Here is a 19,962-nt window from a genome sequence, read left to right as displayed (position 1 = left end):
GATGAAGATCAGCACCTCCAAATCTGAAACCATGGTCCTCAGTCGAAAAAGGGTGGAGTGCCCCCTCCGGGTCGGGGAGGAGATCTTGCCCCAAGTGGAGGAGTTCAAGTATCTTGGAGTCTTGTTCACGAGTGGGGGCAGAAGGGAGCGGGAGATCGACAGGCGGATTGGTGCAGCGTCTGCTGTGATGCGGACGTTGTATCGGTCTGTCGTGGTGAAGAAGGAGGTGAGCCAAAGGGCAAAGCTCTCAATTTACCGGTCGATCTACGTTCCAACCCTCATCTATGGTCACGAGCTATGGGTCGTGACCGAAAGAACGAGATCCCGGTTACAAGCGGCCGAAATGAGTTTTCTCTGCAGGGTATCCGGGCTCTCCCTTAGAGATAAGGTGAGAAGCTCGGTCATCCGGGAGGGGCTCAGAGTCGAGCCGCTTCTCCTCCACATCGAGAGGACCCCTATGAGGTGGCTTGGGCATCTGATTCGGATGCCTCCTGAACATCCCTGGTGAGGTGTTCCGGTCATGCCCCACCGGGAGGAGACCCCGAGGAAGACCCAGGACACGCTGGAGACTATGTCACCCAACTTGCCTGGGAACGACTCGGGATCCCCCGGGGAGAGCTGGACGAAGTAGCTAGGGAGAGGGAAGTCTGGGCTTCCCTGCTAAAGCTGTTGCCCCCGCGACCTGGCCCCGGATAAGCGGTAGATGATGGATGGATGGATGGAATAAGGAGATTATTTTAATTGGACAGCAAGGATATGTATATCAAAGTTGTTTAAAAAATATTGTGACAATAACAAGTTCAAGGTGAAGTAAACACACTGTATGGTTTAAAATAATAGAAGAACCTGAACATAATTGTGAAAGCGATTTTTTTTTGTTGAGAGCTAAAAAACACGAATATTTCGCCATCAACCTGCAGCATACCTTGCAAAGATCGCGAGGAAGAGTCTGCCAGCGCACCACAATTTGACTGGACCAATGGGCCACGGACAGTGACCAATGACCTTCCAGGGTTGGTGAGTACCGCCTTTAGCAGTGCCATGTTGTTGAACTGAACCAACGAGAGGCAGCCCACGAAACCCTCCGCAGCAGCTTCAGCTACTTCCTCATAGAAAGCATCCAACCCTTTGGAGATAGTTTATGATTACGGTAAGGCAATCAAACATCAGACCCCTCTATAGATTTTGATGAGCATCTTTAACAAAACGGAGGACTTACTGGTGACTTTACCCAATGTCAAAGTTCTGATCAAGACTAATTCTCCATCAAAGGAAAGGGTGTATTTTCTGGGGATGTCCTGGTCCACCTGTTTGAAGAAAAAACAAACACATGTATAAGAAGTGCAAAATATAAAGGTTCTCATTTCTGATGAATTATGAATTCTTTGATTTTGGTTTGTATGCTTTCTAAATTAATGGATGATAATGAAGTACTGGAAGCTGTGAGGCAAAGTGCAATGAACCTCATAATTGTTTTTGAAAACAACATATCTAATGTATTTTCACAAACATGAAAAACAACTTCAAATCAATTCTGTTAATCAACCTTGTGTGTTTCTTTAAACAGATTGAAACATATCTTTGAAAAGAACTGAACTGAATTACTCAACTAACTCAAATGCATCTCACGCGTCCTTTAAAAACAAGTGGACAAAAGAAAATTGAAAGCTTGTCCCAAAGCATCCTATCCTACTCTAGTAGTTGGTTTATGGATGACAATAAAGGAGCAGAAGCTTAGCTAGTTTACAGCATTAGCGCCTGATCCGAGGCGGTGACTTAGCGTTCGGAGCCGCACTATCTTTATGACGGCCGCCGTGGAAATAACTCATGTTATCCTTGGCACCTTTTGAAGCTGTAACAGCTCCATGATGTTTGGCAACTCTTCAAAGTTATAAACTGAACGGGCTGTCCGTGCTGCTGCCATGAGTCAGCAGGACACATTACATCCTCTATTTATCATAAGTCTTTTCAAAGTGTTTGGCTCCAGGTGCCCCAGAGCACTTTTGAAAAACTTTAAAATTTCTTCCCAGGGGAGTTTTTTTTCTCTTTTTTTTTTGCACAACCCAGCCAGCCTCATTAATACCAGGCCATGAGGCGTTGGCGAAAAAGTCCCAATTTGCATAATAAAGTAATTAATCAATGCTAATGCTTTCTGACAGACAGCACACTGCTACTGGAATAAAAGCATGACATTTGAACACAGGTCCACCCACCTGTGCCTGCCTCACCTTAACATAGATTTTCTCCTCCACTCTCTGGATTCGTACTCTGTGGCTTCGTCCATCTGCCAGATTAGTGGTAGTGGGGCAGAACACGTCTGGCTTCCTGTCTGCCTGCAGGTGGTACCAGATCTGCAGACTCCCTTAAGCAAGGCACGCACAGCATAAATGTGAACCGCGTGGCACCTTCTGTCTTTATTTACATCACATTCACTTTTGTCTGATGGAGCTAACACGTGAAAATCAAGCGGTGTGAGGAAATAAGAAAACTGCAGTGCTATGCAGATGGAGTTGTTTTTGGAAACACTGGTTGTTGGTGTGCCCTGCGATTGGCTGGCAAACAGTTCAGGTTGCCCCCACTTACTGCCCGAAGACAGCTGGGATAGGCTCGTGAGGATAAGCAGTTTGGATAATGGATGGATGGATGGATGAAGACAAGTTAGTCTTCAAAGAATCCAATGTGCTTTTGAAACAGTGAAGACTTGAACAGTGAAAACCATTTTTTTAAAGTCAAGCCAGTCTTCAAAGAAAGAAAGCACTTTTGAGGACTGACCACAATTACTCAATAATTTCTAAACATTTCTCACACTTAAGACTTCAAAGACTTAACATGTTATGTACACAGGAAAGAATTTAGAGTCTTTAGAGATCCTAAAATCAGTGTTTTATCAACATTGAAGACAACGAGTCTTCGACAGATTTTTTGTCAACAAAAGAAGACAATTTATCATATTCAAACTACTGAACAAAGGTCTTCATAAACACAGAAGACAATTTTGGTTTTGATGAAAATTGAAGACAATTTTAATGTCTCATGGACATAGTATCATTGAAGACACTGAATTGAGGAAGGGTATGATGCGGCTCTTTGCAGTAACACGGTAAAAAAAATTGACTCTTCGTCTCTGACTGGTTGGCCACCCCCGTTCTATTGGTACACGTGAACCAATATGCACACGCACCATTCCTGGCCACAATTACAGCAATGTACTGGCGGCTGAGGGTGCTGACAGAAAACAGCATGGCGGGGCTCTGAGAGGTGATGAAGCTGAATGAAAAGTCCTCTCTGGCCCGGCTGCTGCTGCTGCTCTCCGCCTGCAAGCTTTTGTTCAGCATCACGGAGAAAGGCTCCTGATGTGTGTAGGTCAGCGATGACTCTCGGTCAAACGACACCGACACCTCTGTGAAAACAGTATATCCGCAGTTCATGGGTGATTGTTAAAGAACATGTACAACATTGGAAAAAAATATGAAGACAAAAGATTCATAAAGTACAGTATTTTCCGCACGATAAAGCGCACCTAAAAGCATTTAATTTCCTCAAAAGCCTAATATCTGGATCAATATTCTGATTTTTTTGGATGGAGTATTTTAAATTTTCTGTTAAGCGCTTTGTTGCAGCTGCAGCGGTAGTGTGTATTGTGTATTATATTCCTTTAATATAGCGCCATCTAGTTGATGCATAACACAACCGCAGGCACTATTGTAGCTTCTATGCGGCTTATAATGTGGTGGGCCCTATATATGAAAACTGCTTTAAAATAGGCCATTCACTGAAGGTGCATCTTTAACTTCGAAGCACCTTACAGTGCGGAAAATACGGTAGATCACATGATTACAGTGTACCCTCACGTTTCATGTGTAGTGTGCCTTAAAAATTGCCATTGTGCAAATTGAACATTAGTTTTTATGACTTGCATTGCTTCTTTGTCACTGTCTTTGTTTTCATCTTTAAGAAGTTGAAGAAGAAACACTTCCACCAGAAGTATATCAGTAGACATGGCAAGCAAGTTCCGCTTTGCAAAACAACAATTTAAGAAATGCATTAATCCACCGGTATTGTGCTTTTGGCTACAGTGGGATGTGAGATTGTAGTCAAGATAGGCTGATTTAAGATGAGAAAAAGAAGAACAACGTCATTAGTTATGAGCCAACATTTTATCGGTGTTGTCTGCTGCCGGGATACCGAGCGTGTTCCGCTCACAGTTTCTGAACACAGCTGTTTACTTTCCTTGTACCGCCTGCAGTGGTCTCCGTTTTTTTGGAGCACTCTAAATAACCGAACTACACATTTGAATAACATTTTGAGTTTCAGAAGGTTCTGAGTAAAGCAGTGTATTTCCAAACGCACTCACAATGAGGGAACAGGGGACGACGAGCTCGAGAATGGGTTCGGAAGCGTGTACTCCTTCACTCCAACTGTTCGGAAACTCTAAGCATTGTTGAATTGTGCCGATCAGCTATTCAGCGTGCTGGTGCACGCTCTATCAGCTGCAACTGGGGAGTTGGGACAGGGTGCAACAGGCACCCTGCAGCTGATTGGTTTAGAACAGGATACCCACACTTTTTCCGCATGTGAGCTACTTAGAAAATGACCAAGTCCAATTGATCTATTTATCTATCCGTCCATCCGCTCATTTATCCTCGAAGCCTCACAAGGGTCGCGGGCGTGCTGCAGCCTATCTCAGCTGTAATCATGTAGCAGATGGGCTGCAACCTGAATGGGTTGCTAGCCAATCGCATGGCACATACAGACAAACAACAACCATTCGTGCTCACAGTCACACTTCAATTAAGATATCCTTTATTTGTCCCACACTGAGATACCAATTGAGAGTGTTCAATCCACCTAACCTGCATGTTTTTGGAATGTGGCAGGAAACCGGAGTACCCGGAGAAATCCCACGCAGGTACGGGGTCAACATGCTAACATCTACACAGGAAGGCCAGATTTGAACCCCGCACGTACGATATTATATATATATATATATATATATATATATATATATATTCATTCATTCATCTTCCGAACCGCTTGATCCTCTCTAGGGTCGCGGGGGGTGCTGGAGCCTATCCCAGCTGTCTCCGGGCAGTAGGCGGGGGACACCCTGAATCGGTAGCCAGCCAATCATATATATATATATATATATATATATATATATATTAGAGCTGTCAGTTTCGCACATTTTTATTGGCATTAATTTGAATGAATTTGAACGGGGATGTCATGATGTCGAAAGACAAATATTAAACATTCTGTTTCAACCTGGGAAGGGCCAATTGTTGCTTGGACCTGATTGGCCTGAAGCTCAAGTGCCCTTTAAAAGATGAATGAGGAAGTCACTGGGGGCCGGACAACTTGGAGAGCAGTACTACACGTGGGCTGCTCAAAACTGGTCAACTGTCACTCCTGAAAATAAAGAAAACTGGAAAATCTCCTTCCTGAATCCTGGCTGAATTGCCTTTTTATTATTTTTCACCTGGCCTGCTGTTTCGCAGCACAACAATTGGTGGCAGTGGTGAGATTGGTACGCCTTGCTGAAGAGAAAAGAGGAAGCCAAGATAAGTAATGTCGGAAGAGGAAGAAGCCGTGCAGCTGCAGCACAGCCAAACCAGACTCAACAGGAGAGCGCTGAGGAGGCTGGGGGAAGCCAGGAGCTTGAATTACCCCGAAAAGAAGCTGTTGCCTTTTTCCCTGATGCATCAGACAGTTCCCACACCCAGGGTGGAGCTGAGCCACGTGACATGGAACCAGTGGTTCGGCCTAAGACTGTCAGTGAGTACGAACAGAAATCCACTAGATGAGGGAATTGTTAAAGAAATACGAGACTTTATGCAATATTCTAAACGTAGAGAGGAAATGTTAATTGAACAGATCAATGAGTTAAGAGATCAGATGCGCACCGGGAAGCAAGACCAAACATTCGATGGACAAACAAGTCTGCATTATCTTCCTCCAAAACCGCAGGCCCAAACCCCTGATCCTCGAATGTTTAGGCTGAAAAAAACTTCCTCCGGCACAAGGAACTCCAACTCAGGGTTAACCTCCATATGCTCATTCTTCACCGCTTCCCACTGTCAGTCAAACTGCAATTCCCAGGGTATCAGAACCCAGAATTCCAGAACTTAAAGAGGGTGAGTATGCAGAAAGTGTTTTTGTTCGGTTTGAAAGAATACCTAAAACCTGGGGGTGGAGGCATGATGAGTGGGCTGCCAGAGTAGTGACATTATTGACTGGAAGGGCACTGGAAGCCTATGCAGGCATGCATGAAGAGCAGGCAGAATCCTACAAAGCTATTAAAGCGGCAGTGTCACTCAAATACAATGTAACTGAAGAAACATATCGGCAGAGGTTTCGCAGCACCATCGTTCCCATGGGAGAGACTGTCAGAGAAAGTTATAACCGACTAAAAGGACTGTACAGGAGGTGGATGCGCCCAGACCATCGCAGCAAGGACCAGATTGGAGAAGTTGTCATTCTGGAGCAGTACTTGAGAGTTCTTCAACCTGAAGTCTGCATTTGGGTAAAGGAGCACAATCCTAAGACTGGGGAGGAAGCAGCAGAGTTGGCAGAGCACTACATGGCAGTACACCGGGAGCCCTACAGGAAGAAGGGGCCAACTGTTAAGCTCAAGTATGAAGGACACCTACCCATTCAACCGGCAGACCTGGGTAACGCTGACAATGGGGCTCGGAGACAGTTTGTAAAGTTACAACCAAAAGGTGACTTTATTTGTTTCAACTGTCAACAACCTGGCCATAAGGATTCCATGTGTCCTGTACGAAAACCCAAACCTGTAGAATTTTGTTCAGTACCTAGAGCGTAAGAGGGTAAGAAATATTTCAAGAAGGAAATCATTGTAGACGTAGACATACAACCTCTGTAACTGTAAATGGGCAAGTGGTAAAAGCACTGGCTGACACAGGCAGCAATCAAACACTAGTTAAAGCTAGTTTAGTCAGTAGTGACTCGCTCAATTATGAGAAGGTTGTAAATATCACTTGTGTTCATGGTGACAGTCAGGATTATCCCACGACCAATATGACCTTGGGGATTTAGGGACAATTTGGTGTAATAATAATAATAATACATCACATTTACAAGTGCCTTTCATAACACTCAAGGACACTGTACAACCAAGAGCAATAGTAAAACAGATAAAATAATAAATAAAGAAAGATTTAAGGCGGATAGGCAAGTCTGAATAGGTGGATTTTGAGCTGGGTTTTGAATATGAAAAGAGAGCCAATATTACGAATGTTGGGAGGAAGTGAGTTCCAGAGTGTGGGGGCAGAGCGACTGAAGGCTCTGCACCCCATTGTACTGAGACGGGCAGAGGGTAGAAAAAGGTGGAGGGAGGATGAGGACCTGAGTGAGCGAGAGGGAATGGAGATTTGAAGATCTGACAGATAGGGGGGGGGCGCAAGGTTATGGATGGCTTTGAATGTATAGAGAAGGAATTTGAAGTTGATTCTAAATTTGACAGGAAGCCAGTGGAGCTGTCGGAGGATGGGGGTGATATGATGGAAGGAGGGGGTTTTCGTGATGATCCGGGCTGCTGAATTCTGAACAAGTTGAAGTTTATGGAGGAATTTTTGATGGACACCTAAGAGGAGTGAGTTACAGTAGTCAATACGGGAAGTGACAATACTGTGAACAAGGATAGCAGTGGTGTGAGGAGTGAGTGAGGGACGGAGGCGGTTTATATTGCGAAGGTGGAAATGAGCGGACCGGGTAATGTTATTGATGTGGGAGTGAAAGGATAGTGAACTGTCAAGGATGACACCCAGACTCTTCACCTTGGGGGAAGGAGATATAGTGGCATTATCAATTATGAGGGAGAAACTGACGGCTTTATTTAGAGTAGATTTGGTACCGACGAGTAGGAGTTCTGTTTTATTGCTGTTAATGCTGTGTAACATTGTCCAGCACATCTTCAACTTGAGCCTGAAGCTGGGCAGAGCTCCACAGCTTTGGAAAACTTCGTGCCTGGTCCCAGTGCCCAAGACCCCCCACTCTAAGGAGCTGAACAGCTACAGACCGGTGGCGCTGACATCTCACCTGATGAAGACGCTGGAGAGACTCATCCTCGCACACCTTCGACCGCTGGTGAGCCCGTCACTGGACCCGCTGCAGTTTGCCTATCAGCCTGGCATCGGCGTGGAAGACGCCATTATCTACCTCCTCCACTCAGTGCTGTCACACTTGGAGAAGGCTGGGAGCACTGTGAGAATCATGTTCTTTGATTTCTCCAGTGCTTTCAACACCATCCAGCCCAATTTGCTGGGAGGCAAACTGCAGAACGCCGGAGTGGACCACCATCTCACAGCATGGATCATAGACTACCTCACAAATCGGCCGCAGTACGTGAGATTGCAGAGCTGTGAGTCGGAACGGCTTCTCTGCAGCACTGGAGCGCCGCAGGGGACTGTTTTGGCTCCATTCCTGTTCATCCTCTACACCTCGGACTTCAGACACGTCACTCCAAACTGCCACCTTCAGAAGTTCTCCGATGTCTCTGCGATTGTTGGCCTCATTACAGAAGGGGACGATCGGGAGTACAGGGGACTGACAAAGGACTTTGTGGACTGGTGCCAGCAGAATCTCCTCCAGATCAACCCTAGGAAAACTAAGGAGTTGGTTGTGGATTTCTGCAGGAAAAAGTCCTCACCAGCACCGATGAACATCCAGGGTATGGACATAGAGAGGGTGACCTCCTACAAGTACCTTGGTGTTCTTCTGAACGACAAACTGGACTGGTCTACAAACACGGACACCCTGATTAGGAAAGGACAGAGCCGACTCTTCCTACTCAGGAAACTGAGGTCTTTTGGGGTTCAGGGGTCACTACTTAAGACGTTCTATAACTCGGTGGTGGCCTCGGCCATCCATTATGGCGTTGTCTGCTGGTCAGGCAGCATCTCAGCCCGGGACAGAAAGAGACTGGAGCGACTGGTCAGGAAGGCCAGTTCTGTCCTGGGTTGCTCCCTTGACACTCTGGAGGAGGTGGGCAACAGAAGGATGCTAACTAAGCTAAAAGCTATGATGGCCAGTCCCCCTCCCACCCCCTCCAGCCCGCCCTGACAGCACTTGGTAGCTCCTTCAGCCAGAGACTGTTACACCGGCGCTGCAAGAAGGAGAGATACCGACGCTCGTTCCTACCAACTGCTGTCAGGCTGATGAATAAAAAATAACAATCATAATACTAATAATAATTAAATGATGTGAAGGAAAATTGTAAATAGTACTGCGATTTATCCATTTTGTGTTCATATTGCATTTAATTGAAAGATGTTTGTTGTTTCTTTCTCTTTCTTCTTTCTTCTTTCTACATACATTCTTGCTGCTGGAGGCTGTAAATTTCCCCAGTGTGGGGTGAATAAAGGATATCTTATCTTATCTTGAGGAAATTATGGGTGAACCAAGATTTGATATCTGAGAGACGGTGAGAGAGGGATGAGGGTGGGAGAGAAGCGTCGGGTTTGCTGGAGAGGTAGAGCTGGGTGTCATCCGCAAAGCAGTGAAAGTGTAAGCCAAATTTGCGGAAAATGTTTCCGAGCGGAAGGAGGCAGATAATGAAAAGAAGCGGACCTAGGACAGAACCCTGGGGAACACCAGAAGCAGCGGGGAGGGATTTTGAAGTGAAAGAATTAAGTTGAATGAACTGAGATATGAGTGGAACCAACGTAGAGGGGTGTTGGTGATGCCTCTGGAAGAAAGTCTGTTGTGGAGGACGGGGTGAGAGATTGTATCGAAGGCTGCACTCAGGTCAAGGAGGATGAGGATGGAGATTAGGCCAGAGTCTGCTGCCATGAGAAGATCATTTGTGATTTTTATGAGGGCTGTTTGAGTACTGTGACGGGGACGGAAGCCGGACTGGAATTGTTCATAAAGACTATTGTCGGTGAGGTGGGAGTGGAGCTGAGAGAATCATCTTTATTGGCCAAGTATGTAGAACACACAAGGAATTTGTCTCCGGTATAACACGCTGCACTAGTATCATCGCAAACAACAAAATCATTGAACCATTTTTGAGTAACCAGTAGTTTTGTAGTACCATTTTGTGGTGCAAGAAGAGTGACTACGTCAGTGACTGTTTAAGGAGTTAATGGCTAGAGGGAAGAAGCTGTTTAAGTGTCTACTGGATTTGGTGCGCATGGATCTGTAGCGTCTGCCTGAGGGGAGTGGCTGAAAAAGGTGGTGGGCAGGGTGTGGGGGATCCAGGAGGATTTTCCGTGCCCTTTTCTTGATTCTTGCAGTGTGCAAGTCCTCAAGAGTGGGTAGGGCGGTGCCAACGACTTTTTCCGCCGTCCTAACTGTCCGTTGAAGTCGGATTTTGTCCTTTTTTGTGGCGGCCCCAAACCAAACCGTGATGGAAGAACACAGGATTGATTCGATGACTGCCGTGTAGAACTGTCGTAGCACCTCCTGTGGCAGTCCATGCTTCCTCAGCAGCCTCAGGAAGTACATCCGCTGCCGGGCCCTTTTCAGGATGGAGATGGTGTTGACTTCCCACTTTATGTCCTGGGAGACTGTGATTCCCAGGAACTTGAAGGTCTCGACGGTTGACACAGGGCAGTTGGATAGTGTGAGGGGCAATTGTGGAGAAGAATCTTTCCTGAAGTCCACGATCATCTCTACAGTCTTGAGCATGTTCAGCCCGAGGTTGTGTCGGCTGCACCAGAGCTCCAGCTGCTCCACTTGTTGGCGGTACGCAGACTCGTCGCCGTCTTTGATGACACCGATGACCGTGGTGTCGTCTGTGAACTTTGAGTTTGACAGCTGGATCTGTTGAGGTGCAATCGTTTGTGTAGAGAGAGAAGAGCAGTGGCGAGAGGACACATCCCTGTGGGGCTCCAGTGTTGGTGGTGCGTATTGATGATGTTGTTGCTCCCAGTCTCACCTGTTGTGTCCGTCCCGTCAGGAAGCTGAGGATCCACTGGCAGATCGTAGGGGACACACCGAGGTGGAGTAGTTTGGGGGTGAGGAGTTGCGGGATGATGGTGTTGAACGCAGAGCTGAAATCCACAAACAGAATCCTTGCGTAGGTCCCTGTGCTGTCGAGGTGCTTGAGGATGTAGTGCAGACCTATGTTGACTGCGTCTTCCACAGACCTGTTTGCCCGGTAGGCAAACTGGAGAGGGTCCAGCAGGGGTCCAGTGACGTTCTTTAGGTGGTTCAGCACAAGGTGTTCAAAGGACTTCATGACCATAGACGTCAGGGCGACAGGCCTATAGTCGTTCAGTTCCGATATTGCCGATTTCTTGGGAACTGGGATGATGGTAGACTGTTTGAAGCAGGATGGGACCACACACAGCTCCAGGGATCTGTTGAAGATTTGTGTGAAGACCGGAGCCAGCTGGTCAGCGCAGACTTTCAGGCAGGAGGGGGACACTTTGTCGGGCCCCGGCGCTTTCTTGATCTTTTGCTGCTTGAAGAGCCGTCTCACGTCCTGTTCGTGGATCTGTAGTGGAGAAAAAGAGGGTGGGGCGGTAGGTAGAGTGGTTTCTGGTAGGGTGGGTGTGTGTGGGAAATGGGGGTGTCCTTTTCAAATCGGCAGAAAAACATGTTTAGTTCATTAGCAAGACCCTTATTGTTCACTGTTTGGGGGGATGGCATTCTATAGTTAGTGATTGCTTTCAGGCCATTCCATACAGATGCAGAGTCGTTAGCAGAGAACTGGTTTTTCAGCCTCTCTGCATAGCTTCTCTTAGCGATGTTAATTTCATTTGTCAATTGGTTTCGGGCATGTTTGTACAGTGCCCGATCTCCACTTCTAAATGCGGCCTCTTTCTCTTTCCTGAGTTGCCTGAGTTTGGGAGTAAACCATGGCTTGTTATTGTTGAAGGAGCGGAAGGACTTTGTTGGTACACACATGTCCTCACAGAAACTGATGTATGATGTTACAGTGTCTGTGTATTCATCCAGTGTGCCCGTTGAAGTTTCAAAGACGCCCCAATCAGTGCAGTCTAAGCATTCTTGTAGAGCTAGCTTTGCTTCATCTGTCCATTTTTTCAGTCTTAACAACCGGTTTAACACATTTGAGTTTCTGTCTGTATGTAGGTATCAAGTGGATTAAATTGTGGTCAGAAAGACCCAATGCTGCACGGGCGACCGATCGGTATGCATTTTTGATTGTTGTATAGCAGTGGTCTAGAATGTTGCCTTCTCTGGTGAAACAGTCGATGTGCTGCTTATATCTGGGAAGTTCACGGTTAAGATGTGCTCTATTAAAATCGCCCAAAATGATCATGGGTGACTCTGGGTATTTTAGTTCGAGTTTGTTTACTTGTTCGGCTCGCGTTTGTATCGCCGTGTTAGTGTTAGCTTGTGGCGCAATGTAAACACCGACTAATAAAAAGGAGGTGAACTCACGTGGCAAGTAGAATGGCTTGCAGTTTAAAGACAGCGACTCCAGGTCGGGGCTGCAGTGTGCGTCGAGCTTCGTGACATCAGTGCACCATTCTTCGTTGATATAGAAGCAAATCCCACCACCTTTCGATTTCCCTGATAGCTCCGTGTCGCGGTCGGCTCGGAGAAGGCGGAAGCCGGGTAGATGTAGCGCGGAATCTGGGTGGCAGTCACTGAGCCAGGTTTCAGTGAAGCAGACCGCAGCAGAACGTGCAAAGGTTTTGTTGGTCTTTGTGAGGAGAAGTTCATCCATCTTGTTTGGCAGAGATCGTAGATTAGCAAGATGGATCGATGGGAGCGGGGTTCGAAATCCGCACTGCCGGAGCTTGACGAGCATGCCGGCTCGCTTCCCCCTCCTCCGGCGGCGTTTCCATGCTCCGTACAGCGCAGCCGCTCCGCTCGCGATTAGCTCCGAAAAACCTTGTGGATTTTCGTGTGCTGGTGAAAAAAGACCGAGCGTAGACTCCCCAATGCGCAGCAACTTTTCCCTCGTGTAAGTAAGCCGCTCAGGGTCGCCAAAAACAAATGAAAATGACAAAAACAGGGATAATACTAGGGAGCGTGTGACCAAGGCTGCCATACCTGTCGGCGCCTGATGACGTTTCCCGAGAGGCGACAGTTTTCTCAAGAATTTTAGAAATGAAGGGAAGATGGGAAATGGGGCGTAGGTTATTGAAGTCATTGGGATCTGAACTGGGGTTTTTCAGGATTGGGGTGACAGCTGCAGTTTTGACCATAACTGTGGGGAGGGGATCGAGCTGACAGGAGGAAGTCTTGCATTTTATGATGAGGTCTGAAATTAATGAGAGATGGGGGAGTTCAAAAGAAGAGAACAGTTTGCAAGGGGTGAGAAGGTCAGAAGAGGGGAAAGGTACAGAGGAGCCCAGATGCTGGTGGATTTTGTTGATTTTTTTTCATTGAAAAAGAAGAGAAGTGTGTTGCAGGTGTCACGAGAATAAAAGTGTGGTGGTAGGGATTCAGGGGGTTGAGTGATTCTGTTCCAAAGGGAAAAGAGAGTCTTTGTATTTCCAGCATTGGAGCAGTCTCTCAAGGTGTTTGGGATTTCAAGGAACGGAGATGAGGGGTGAACCAAGGGGCAGACCGAGTCAAAAGGACAGAGCGGGACTTGACAGGAGCGAGCGTATTGAGGATGCTGATGAGACCAGAGTTATATCAGAAAACCAAATCATCAGGAGTGGAATCAATGTCCGGATTCTGGGTGGTCAGCCATGCAGTGAGAGAGTCAATGTTAATGTCTTTAATATTACGGTAAACTATGGTCCGTGGTGATTTGGCAGTTGAGAGCTGCAGCGTAATGTTAAATGAGATAAGGAAGTGGTCCGTTATTGGAAGCTCGTCAGCAGTACAGTTGGAGGGGGAAAGACCAGAGCAGCAGATCAGATCCAGGGTGTGACCTTTGATGTGTGTGGGGAAATCTACAAATTGATCAAAACCAAAACTGTCAAGTGAAGAAGTGAAGTCAATGGTGAGAGGAAGAGCAATGTTGTCCATATGTATATTGAAATCTCCCAGGATTATTACATTTGGTGACAGAGAGGAGAGATGAGTGAGGACAGCAGACAGTTCATTTAAGAAGTCACAGTAGGGTTTGGGGGAGCGGTACACTGTGGCAATAATCGTGGAAATGGATCCGGATATTTGACAGGCAAGGCATTCAAAGGAGGAAAGTGGAGGGAGAAAAACCGGAAGTACTTTCCACTTCTCGCTGTGTAGTATCGCTAGACCTCCTCCGCGATCAGAATCGCGGGGCTTGGAAATGTAAACAAATCCCGGGGGAGTGGAATCGTTCAGCTGTGAGAAGTCCCCGGGAGTTTGCAGAGAATGTCAAGCTTACGGTCCGTGAGAGTATCTTGAATGTGATTACGCTTCCCAGTAAGCGAACGGATGTTAAGTAGCCCGAAGTTGACGGCGGCAGTCTCGTTGCTGCGGGGACCGTTAGCCGATCTAGCCAAGCCGGCTAACGCACAATGGTCAATGGATCAGCCGGCGTTTCTGGATGGCCGACGGGAGGAAGACCAGAAGGAGGTGATGGTGTTGGATCGGTTGAGGCAGAAGCCCCGACAAGACCCACAGTGAATGTATTTCCGGGAAGTAAAGCGAACGAAGTAAAGCGAACGATGTCCAGGAGCAGGTGTAGAGCAGGAGGAGGGCCCAGCCATTGGAAGTGGAGCCTAAGGAGCTCAGCCACCGAGTACTGGAGCAGACCCTCGACAGGAGAGCAGCAGCAGCCAAAACGCGCCAGCGTTCACTCAACCGGGAACAGTAACACAGTGAAAGAATTGTTCTGTATTGAAGAATTTGTATTATGATGTTGTTTTGGAGATGACTTGCCTTGGACCATGTTGTCCAGAAAATCACCAACAATTGCACATGCATGGCAGTCACTAGGTCTCAAACTAAAGGATTGGAACCGTTACCTAATCTTGATGATACACTTGTCCAAACAGGAGGCAAGGTAAAGAAAAGTAGACGGCAGCGTAGGCAGGAAAAGAACCGGGGAAGTGTTCCTACTAACTTACCAATACAAACCGGTATTGAGGACCCAGTCATTAAACCTGAGTGGCAGATTCTTAAGAATTTTAGAGAACATCAGACAAATGATCCAACTTTAAAATCACTGTTTGAGAAGGTTTTTGAAGTTGATGGGGTGTCAGTGGGTGGCAAAAATAACTTGCAAGGAATCACTGGGGACCCGTTTATATTAAAAGATGATCTACTGCACATCTCTGACACAGCAACACCGAGATTGGTCATTCCAACCATGTACCGGCAGCTCATTCTACATTCAGCTCATTCTTACATCCAGCTTGGAGTTAAGGGAATAAGAACCATTCCTTACCATCCTGAAACTGATGGTCTTGTTGAAAGATTTAATGGAACATTAAAACAAATGTTGAGGAAATTTATTCATGACACTAGTAAAGACTGGGACAAATGGCTGCCTTTTCTGTTATTCGCTTATCGAGAAGTGCCCCAGGCGTGAAGTGGGTTTTCACCTTTTGAGTTGCTGTATAGTAGACAGGTCCGTGGACCCTTGGACATGCTGAAGGAGAACTGGGTGGCTGGAGAGGCGACCTCACACAGTGCCGTCTCCTATATTCTTCAAATGAGGGACAAGTTGGAGAATTTCAGAGACATGGCAAAGAAACATATGGAGGAGAGTCAGAAAAAACAAAAGTTATGGTACGATAAACATGCTAGAGAGAGAGATTTGCACCCTGGACAGAAGGTGTTAATATTGTTGCCTTCTGGACCAAGTAAGCTACTGGCACAGTGGCAGGGCCCATACACTGTGACCAGGAAAATAGGACCCGTCACCTATGAGATTCTCAGCCCTGACAAACAAAAGAAAAAGCAGATTCTTCACGTGAATTTGCTGAAGCTATATGCAGAGAAGCAAACAGAGACACCCAGCTCCCAAAGTCTCTTCATCAGAGAAATTCCAGTGACTGAGACAGAGGAGATGAATGAGGCTAAGATGACACCCAAGAGGGAAGGAAGTAATCCTGAAGTGACCCTGTTACACCTCAGCCCAAACCAACAAATTCAGGTGGCAAAGGTAAAAGAATCATTTTCGTCATTATTCAAAGATAAACCTGGCCGAACTGATCTCATCACACACAAGATTGTGCTCAAAGAAAGTAAACCTGTGCATCTGAGACCATACAGGATTTCAGAGCGGCAGGTGGAACCACTGAAGCAGGAGGTACAAGCAATGCTCGATATGGGGATCATAGAACCCTCTAAAAGTGAATGGTCTAACCCAATTGTGTTGGTACCCAAAAAGGACTCATCTCAACTACGATTCTTCTCAGACATGAGGAAGCTCAATACCATCTCATGTTTTGACTCCTACCCTATGCCTCGTATTGATGAGCTTGTGGAAAGATTGGGTGGGGCAAAATTCATCACAACTCTCGATCTTTGTAAAGGATACTGGCAGGTCCCGCTCGACCCCACCTGTAAAGAATACACTGCTTTTCAGATTACGGGGTTAGGGCTCTTCCACTACACAGTTTTGCCATTTGGTCTGCATGGAGCACCTGCGACCTTTCAAAGATTAATGAACATTATTCTCAGGGACTGTTCCAGTTTTTCAACTGCCTATCCCGATGACGTCGTGATATACAGTGAAAGTTGGACCATCTACTGCACCTTAAGAAAGACCTTGGAAAAATACAGGCGGCTAGTCTCACCATTAATGAGAGGAAATGCTCCTGGGCACAAGAAGAGGTGAATTACCTAGGGCATTTGATCGGGAAAGGGAGGATAAAGCCCCAGGTGGAGAAAGTGAAGGCTGTGGAGAGAATACCAATTCCCCAGACCAAGAAGCAACTGAGATCATTTCTTGAGCTGATTGGTTGGTATAGGAGGTTTGTTCCACATTTTGCCACATTGGCAGCTCCCTTCACATATTTCACAAGGAAGAACATTAAATCTCCTCTACCGTGGACAGCAGACTGTGAATGAGCTTTTGAGGCCTTGAAGTTCTTGATCTGTCAAGCTCCTGTATTGCAGAGTTCAGATTTTTCAAAGGAGTTTCTCGTGCAAGTGGATGCTTCGGATGTTGGTCTTGGTGCGGTGCTGGTGCAATGTGGTGCTGGTGAGGAGAGACCCATTCTGTTCCTGAGTAGGAAACTTTTTGAACGGGAGAAGAAAATACTCAGCCATTGAGAAGGAAGCTCTGGCCATCAAATGGGCTGTGGACTCTCTTCGTTACTACCTCCTTGGAAGAAAATTCAGATTACAGACTGACCATCGCGCTCTGAAGTGGATGCACTCCATGCAACACCAAGGTGCCAGGATACAGCAGTGGTGTATTGCTCTTCAGCCATACCAGTTCACCATTGAGCATTGCCAGGGTAAGAAAAACGTTATTGCTGATTATTTGTCAAGGTTGTCGGAACTTGGGGAGAAGGGGTGAGCGATGTAAGAGAGCGATGATGAAAGACAAATATTAAAACTTCTGTTCCTTTGTGGATTTTGGATGGAAGAAAGGTGCACATTTTTTCCATCCAAAACTGTTGTGCTTTGTAGAACACTAATTGTTTCAGATGAGGTAATTGCAACCACCTGGGAAGGGCCAATTGTTGCTTGGACCTGATTGGCCTGAAGCTCAAGTGAACTCCCTTTAAAAGATGAATGAGGAAGTCACTGGGGGCCGGACAACTTGGAGAGCAGTGCTACACATGGGCTGCTCAAAACTGGTCAACTGTCACTCCTGAAAATAAAGAAAACTGGAAAATCTCCTTCCTGAAGCCTGGCTGAATTGCCTTTTTGTTCTTTTTTATCTGGCCTGCTGTTTCGCCGCACAACAGGGATACATTTTTTTTCTCGCGAGATTAACGTGGCACACGTCACAGCGTATGTTACGTTGCTCTATAAATAAACCAGAAACAAAACAACAAGCGCTGCACAAGTCCATGCTCGTTTGTTTTGCCAGCCACGGCAGCGTGAGACACCGAAAACGGATACTTAAAGAGTTTATGAATGGAAAGTTTACTTTTAAAAAGTTGCACTGACAAGACCAAAGTGACGTGTTTGTTTTGCAGTCGTAAACTGAGCTATCATCAGAGCACGTCAAGTCTGAAATACCACTTAATGGCCAAGCACACAGCTGATGTGAGTACTTCGCCCCCTCGTCTCAGACAGACAGCTATGGATCATTTCAAAGCGAAGAAAATGGTTGACACGACAAAGAACAAATTTGCTGAAGCCATCGCTAAATGTATGGCTACTGCATGCAAGCCTGTCAACATTGTCCACAGCTCGACTTAAGCTGAAATCATTCGCATTGCATATAACGACTCCACTACGGATTGCCAGCGAGAGCCTCCATTACAAGCTGTGTACAGAGATTGTACGTAGCGGAGAAGGCTAAGGTACACCAAGCGGGAGTACATATTCCCTCCTTCAGTAGGCTAACAAGTGCTAGAGGCAGATCGACTGGCGTGACACATCGGTCAGCCGGACGTCCCAGTTTCCAGCCTCGCCACAACACATCAATGAAGTAACAAGCATATGGAGTCATTATTCTAGCAAAACCATCTACAATTTCAACGTGTATGAAAATAAAAACATCAATCAATATCAAATCAATTTGTTAGGCACCTTATCATCATGCAATGTGCAACCGAAAGTGCCTTTTTAGGTAAAACAACTGCTGCATCTTAAAATCAATAAAACCGGACCAAAAAAAAACCAAAAACAAAGATCCCCCACAACCCGCATCAGCACTGTTATCTTTGGAATTAGCACTATTATGCTGATTGAACACTCTAAATTGTCCCTAGGTGTCAGTGTGAGCGTGGATGGTTGTTTGTCTCTGTGTGCCCTGTGATTGGCTGGCAACCAATTCAGGGTGTCCCCCGCCTGCTGCCCGAAGACAGCTGGGATAGGCTCCAGCACCCCCCGCGACCCTAGTGAGGATCTAGCGGCTCGGAAGATGAATGAATGAATGAATGAATGAATTTATTATCTTTATCTGCTATTGGAATGCTCCTTCACTGGGGGTTTTGCTTACATCTTCTGGTATTGTTGAATGGCCACTGGCAGAGGACCTCAGGTCATTTAAAAAAATGAACTGAACATATTTTTCTTCATAAACCATTGTATAGAATAAAAAAATATTTCTAGTTTTCAATCAACATGTCTTTATAAAGTTTTTACAGTATTCAATAAACATTATTTACAGTACTTCCACCCTTTTTCTACCAATTACCTGGGGACAGGTCGCTTATGCCTTAAGTCCAGACTTCATTCTCCCTAGCCACGTTGTCCAGCTCTTCCAGGGCTATCCTGAGATTTAGAGAATTACTCTCCCCTGATCTGGATCTTTGTGTTATGCCCGGAATATAGAACTAAGGAGGCGTCTTTGGGGCATCATCAATTGTTTGAGCTACATCATCTGGCTCCTCTCAATGCACAGGAGTAAAGACTCTACTTTGAGCCCCTCTTGGATGACAGAGCTTCTCACTTTATCTCTAAGCCCATATCCCACTGAGCAGCGAAGATTTTTGAGTGTTTGGTCAGGACCCGTGAGAGTTCATTTGTCATTTTCGGCATGAGTTTTTCAACAGCTTCCAAATGTCTTGCCAACAAGAAAATTGGTCATGGGCATTAAAACATTTTGCGAATATTTGCCGAATGTCCACTGTTTTGGGCCATCACGAAAAATCAACATTCACCATCTTTGCAAACATTCGCCTTCGCCGCTCAGTGGGATATCAGATAAAGCAGGGGTAGTCAACCCACGGCTCGCGAGCTGCAGCGGCTCTTACGCTGGTTCAATGCGTCTCCCGGGCTTTCACACAACAAGCGTCCAAAACGCCATGGCAGTGGTGATTCCATTCAAACGAAGGCGCTAAATACACAAAACGTACTACGTCAGCCTATCATCAATCCCATTACTTGGTTGACATAGAGGGCAACCAATCAGATGACTGCATCACCACTCATGCTGTTGGAATAAATGTAATTCTATTATCCCATGTTTACTCTCTGTGTAACTTTAAAACCTGTTTCAGAGTG

The 19,962-nt window shown here is 46.2% G+C and overlaps 1 protein-coding gene across 3 annotated transcripts in view; it reads right to left on the bottom strand.

Annotated features, from left to right (window-relative positions):
• The window catches only part of LOC127612036 (contactin-associated protein-like 5), a 246,791-nt gene that overhangs the window by 13,754 nt on the left and 213,075 nt on the right, over positions 1–19,962 (bottom strand). For 2 of the 3 annotated variants that reach the window (XM_052082998.1, XM_052082996.1), the window contains 4 exons: positions 3,182–3,400; positions 2,214–2,362; positions 1,220–1,307; positions 926–1,126 (listed from right to left, as the gene is read on the bottom strand). In XM_052082998.1, the coding sequence (XP_051938958.1) occupies positions 926–1,126; positions 1,220–1,307; positions 2,214–2,362; positions 3,182–3,400 (657 nt within the window). The remainder of the gene's footprint in view (positions 1–925; positions 1,127–1,219; positions 1,308–2,213; positions 2,363–3,181; positions 3,401–19,962) is intronic. The other variant, XM_052082997.1, reaches the window with a different exon arrangement.

Source organism: Hippocampus zosterae, chromosome 12 (assembly GCF_025434085.1).
Source record: "Hippocampus zosterae strain Florida chromosome 12, ASM2543408v3, whole genome shotgun sequence".
Taxonomy (NCBI): Eukaryota; Metazoa; Chordata; class Actinopteri; order Syngnathiformes; family Syngnathidae; genus Hippocampus; species Hippocampus zosterae.
The sequence above is the reverse complement of the archived record's forward strand: the minus strand, read 5'-3'. Positions and strand labels throughout refer to the sequence as shown.